This window comes from Mastacembelus armatus, chromosome 6 (genome assembly GCF_900324485.2).
Source record: "Mastacembelus armatus chromosome 6, fMasArm1.2, whole genome shotgun sequence".
Classification (NCBI taxonomy): domain Eukaryota; kingdom Metazoa; phylum Chordata; class Actinopteri; order Synbranchiformes; family Mastacembelidae; genus Mastacembelus; species Mastacembelus armatus.
Genome location: NC_046638.1, coordinates 23,633,997 through 23,638,634, shown reverse-complemented (window position 1 = coordinate 23,638,634; position 4,638 = coordinate 23,633,997). Strand labels below are relative to the sequence as shown.

Sequence of the window (4,638 nt, the reverse complement as noted above, 5' to 3'; positions counted from 1 at the left end):
GGTTTCTCTCTCTGCGGCCCCACAGATGACCCCCCCCCCACCCCGGCCGCAAAATCAGACGAGCCTGCTCAACACCATCAAATCTGCAGTCAACCATCCACACGAGCAGAGTAGAAGGGGGGTGCCAGGCCAGAAGCGATCTTCTGAACCAGCGCAGCACAACGCGGCGGAAATGAAAATACTATCCTGTGTCCGCACGAAGCGTAAATGCGCAGCGTGCGACCGCAGTCCGTGTGGTCGCTCTCCAAATGTCTGCTGTTATGATGCCGCCTGCTAGGACACACAACGGATACTGGCCAGCATTGCGTAGACTGAGGAGGAGGAGACGCTATAACGTCAGTGCCGTTACCGTATGAGCTGTCTGTCCTTAGAAGATGTAGCCAGAGCTAAACCATGCAGACTCGACAGGCAGCAGAAAAACATTGTCCGCACACAAAAATGTAAAATGTACAACCAAGGAAACGGTGTTTTCCGGAGTCGAGCCCGGAACCACTAGAGTTCCTTAAAGGGAATCCAGGGGTTTCTCGGAAAAGAGCTGCGCTTCAATTTTAGGACCATGGATATGGTTGTTGTTTGGCTTCTTTAATTTGGAGCCCATCAGCGTCCTTTCCTAGAGTCAGCCTTAGTTTGACCCCTGAGGGGACAAAGAGGAGCACGATGGAAAAGGAGCAGATCAAAAGAGCGCAAAGACACAGAATGAAAATACTCTGGATTTCAATGACCAATGTAAAAACAATACAAATAAAAAACTAAAACTAAGAAAACGAATTTTTCTGCAAGGTTACATATAAAATCACTGCTGTGTTATAGTTACACTAGTTTTATCATCCACATAAGAATAAATGTAATCGAATGATTTCCTGGACTTACAAGCTGGGTGTAAAAGGTTTAAACTCATCAGTATTTTGATTTTAGCCAGATGGTTTGAATTGATATTGAATTGATAGTCTCAAAACGCCTATTTGTAGTAAACAGACTCATCATAAAAACAATATATCAAACATAGTTGATATAATTGTTTTTTCGTAAACAGGCACTACGGAAACACACATACAGATTTAGGCAGATTTTGTCTCGTGAAGTTGACATTGCTTTACACAGATCAGCATCACAGTTTTAACGGGTATAATCAATTTGCCAATCACACCGTGCAGGTATTAATCTCTACTGATCATGCGCAGTGTGGAGCTGTTCACTGCCTGTGGTGCTGACACCGTGCACCCCGCTCAGCAGCAGTTGACCCATTGTGCCACACGAGGGCGGTCACAGAGTGAAAACCTGACCAGCATTGACCAGTAGATTCGTGTTGTACAATAATGCTGGAACATGCCAGATCACACAGCCAACAAAGGCAGGTGTAGCGAGGGTAAAGTCCATTTCAACTAACAGCCGAGGAGAAGCTCACCTGATTTTTTTCATATTGATATTAATGTAGGGTCTTAAGAGGCACCAAATGCGTATTTTATTTGTCTGTTTTGTTGTTAATGTTATGATTTTGACTGGGTATAAATCATTATTTTATTCTTACAGCTGTTTACTGTGTGCTCAATGTAGAGCTTAAGAGAAAAATAGGACGCTTTTGCTTTTCTGTGACGGCAGTGAAGGACACAGACTTTTCATAGAGTTGCATTTTTATTTCCATCAAATTGAAGGATTGAAGGAACTTGGATGATAAGTATATAGAATATTCATCATTAGACAGGATGAAATGTAAAATCAGTTACACTTAAAGGCTTTTAGTTTCTCAAACCTTCATAATATTTTTGACGTGTCAAATTTTGTAATGGCCAGATACAGTTCTTTCCTTGTTTAAACTGAACTATTAACAAGAAGCAAGAGAAATATACAGACATTTATGAACCAATGATAATGTCCATTGTGATGGTCACAGCCTCAGCAGGAAATTGAGTTAAGAGATCGCCTTCTCTCCGATGTTAAGACGCAGAGTGACGTCACCTTCCCATTCAAACGCTGAGGAAACAGAAAACAGAAGACGTGTTTTACTTGATGCACCATGTAGCTGTCAAACAACACAGGACACAGGCAAACGTACAGTAAGAAGACGCCATTATTATGTTGACTGCTCAGATTCTCTTTATGATACCGAAAACGTCAAACAGTTCGTGTTTATATGACCTACATTCCCTGGGGGACACATCACGGCCTTTCCGTGGAGGGACAGGCACATCCCCTGGCACTTGTGTTCCGCCACCAATAACAGATTCGCAACTGCTACAAGCTGTGTTCGAGCCACCTGCCTCCCTCCATCCACTAAGAAGATGAGATGTTAGACGTCATTACTGCATCAGTTCTCTATCCACACACGTGCACACTCCCACAGACTCACCCACTGATGTAGGAACAAGCTCTGTGGTCGCTATCGATGACTTGGGCGGTAGATGTTGCTCTCAGATGGCAGGTAATGTAGAGCTGTTGGTAGAATGAAATCTTAGTGTTCTTGTTATCTTGTAATCCTGTTCTTGTAATCTCGATATCTTTGCTTTGTAGCAGAACAGTGTGGGACATGCTCACCAGTCCAGTGTCAGTACCCTGGAACCTGAAGGCCTCCAGCTGGAACTCAAGCTTGTTCTCCATAGTGCGCAGCATGAATTTTGAAGTAGAGCCTGTGATCCTAGCATCAAGCAAACACCTGCACACACAAAAAAATATAAAACAACAGCAGAGAAGTGTTTTTGTGTGTGTGCTAGTGATCCTCTGTCCTCACTCCACAGTCCTCACCCACTGTCAAGGAAGAGGTATCTGGGGCTGGAGGATGGGTCAGAAGTCGCAGTAGCTACACAGGTGTCCACATAAACACGGAGAGGCACGTGGAAGTACTGCTTGACCGAAGCCTCAATATTAATGATGTCTCCCAGGAAATACTGGTAGCTTGGCCTCAGATATTGCCAGTCATCTGTGCAATACAATGATGAGACTTCAAAACACAATCCCATAAATGTAGAAGTACTCACATATAAAATGTTGTTTTACTGACCAGTCATGAGTCTCAAAGTGAAGTATAAGAACTCCTCTGCCACCTTAACTGCGGAGAATGGGATCCAGAGGGGGTCAAGAGGTAGGCTGCTCACATTGTGCTTCCTAAATGATTAAACATGTTTCCTTCGAATGCAGGATACTAAAGAAATCCTCAGAATAATGTTCATTTATTTATCAACTTTGATACTCAATAGTTATTTGATTTGATTAGGTCAAAGGTTATGAAGTGTATACCTCATTGATTCCTATATTACTTTATCTGTTTCATTATGTTTTGTTTGTTTATAATGATAGTCTGCATACCTTTGGTAATAGCATTCCACAATTACAGCAGCTTTGCTGGTCCTCACAACAGGAGAACCACCCAGAGGTTGGGGGTCATAGTTCAGAGTGAAGCTGTACATGAGGGTGTCTTCTAACATCTAGCAAAGAAAGTACAAAATCAAATAGGCTTGTGCATCATAGTTTAACTAATATTCATTATAGTGTCATATTTATTTTTCTGTGATTGGTATTATTTGTTGTGCTTACCGTTAATGAGCTACCACAATCTTGAAGTTCAGCTTCAAAAATCAACACTTGAGCAGCAGTGTCCTCTGCAATGGGAGCACAGGTTCCCAGGGTAAGGTCGGCAGGACTGATCAACTGGCCAATCCCAAAGAAGTCCTTCTTGACTTCCACATGAGCATCCTTCTCTCTGCACTCGACAGCAACAGTCGCAGCAGCAACAGGGTATCTCAGCTCAAAAGGCACCACAGGATCAAGGTCGGGCTTCGGATCTTCAGGGTACTTCCAGGTGAGTGGTTTCGTAAATTGCTGCTTTGACTGTTGGGTATCTTGAGGAGGCACCACGCCCAGAGGTGGTAGTGACTTCTGGAATCTAGACGGGAAGCTTCTGCTCAACTGAGCATCACGGAAACAGCCAAGCAAGGTCAGTGCCAGAAGGCACGCAGCAGAACATTTCATCACCATGCCTTCCCAACAACAAATGACCTAAACAGTTTATTAGGTGATGTAAGGACAGCGGAAATGTGCACCTTCTTTTATAATACAGTGACACCTTCCCTCCCCTTTTGCTGGCCATTCCCCATCAGATGTGATGGTTGTAAACTTCGGCCAATGGAATTTTTGCAGCTGTTGACACAAGTCCCTAGATAGACTTTTCAGCTGGCTTTAAACTTAATGCACAACATGCGGCTGTGCCAAGAAAATATAAGTAGTTATAAACAAAAAACATACACTTACCAACACAAACCAAGATATGAGGGTCTGGTGACTGTACCAAATGAAACACACAAACATATTTATGATAAGAGCAACTTTATTTTTCCTCAGGGGGAAATTCAGATTTAGTCTTGCAGTGAAAGTGATAAGTAGTAAAGTAGCAGGAATAGTCTGAACAGTTGGGTTCATGTTAATCAGTTATCTTTATCATCTTGTATATAAGCAAAAGTTATGCCGACCCTGGGTTAGGTCTCCCTGCCCTCAACTTGACATTTGAAATAATTTCGTTCTGCCAAAGTACATTTTGTCAGGGATTACAAATCAATATGGCTTCAGTCAGTATCAAATCAGATTAACCATCACGTACAAAAATACAACAAAGGGATCAGTGACTTTCACTTACAAGGGAAGATATTA

The 4,638-nt window shown here is 42.6% G+C and overlaps 1 protein-coding gene across 3 annotated transcripts; it reads right to left on the bottom strand.

The window, feature by feature from the left end:
* Positions 1–1,783: 1,783 nt before the first annotated feature.
* LOC113132971 (zona pellucida sperm-binding protein 3-like) lies at positions 1,784–3,990 on the bottom strand. 3 transcript variants are annotated; one of them, XM_033325269.1, is made up of 8 exons: positions 3,529–3,990; positions 3,301–3,419; positions 2,996–3,099; positions 2,740–2,914; positions 2,533–2,650; positions 2,348–2,430; positions 2,141–2,271; positions 1,784–1,971 (listed from the first exon to the last, which is right to left on the bottom strand). In XM_033325269.1, the coding sequence occupies exons 1-8, from the start codon at positions 3,967–3,969 to the stop codon at positions 1,910–1,912; spliced, it is 1,233 nt and encodes a 410-aa protein (XP_033181160.1). In that variant the 5' UTR covers positions 3,970–3,990; the 3' UTR covers positions 1,784–1,909. The 3 variants fall into 3 exon arrangements, with proteins under 3 accessions (XP_033181160.1, XP_033181159.1, XP_026167224.1); XM_033325268.1 differs by having other exon boundaries at positions 2,348–2,650; XM_026311439.2 differs by having other exon boundaries at positions 1,872–1,971; positions 2,137–2,271; positions 2,348–2,650.
* Between the last annotated feature and the right edge of the window lie 648 nt (positions 3,991–4,638).

Bases quoted from the DNA above. Each gene is read 5' to 3' on its own strand.
- LOC113132971 (XM_033325268.1), bottom strand. From the start codon at position 3,969: ATGGTGATGAAATGTTCTGCTGCGTGCCTTCTGGCACTGACCTTGCTT. The intron at 3,100-3,300 runs GTATGCAGACTA...TTAATCATTTAG, and splicing joins GTGGAATGCTATTACCAAAG to GAAGCACAATGTGAGCAGCC. The intron at 2,651-2,739 runs GTGAGGACTGTG...TTGTGTGTGCAG, and splicing joins TACCTCTTCCTTGACAGTGG to GTGTTTGCTTGATGCTAGGA.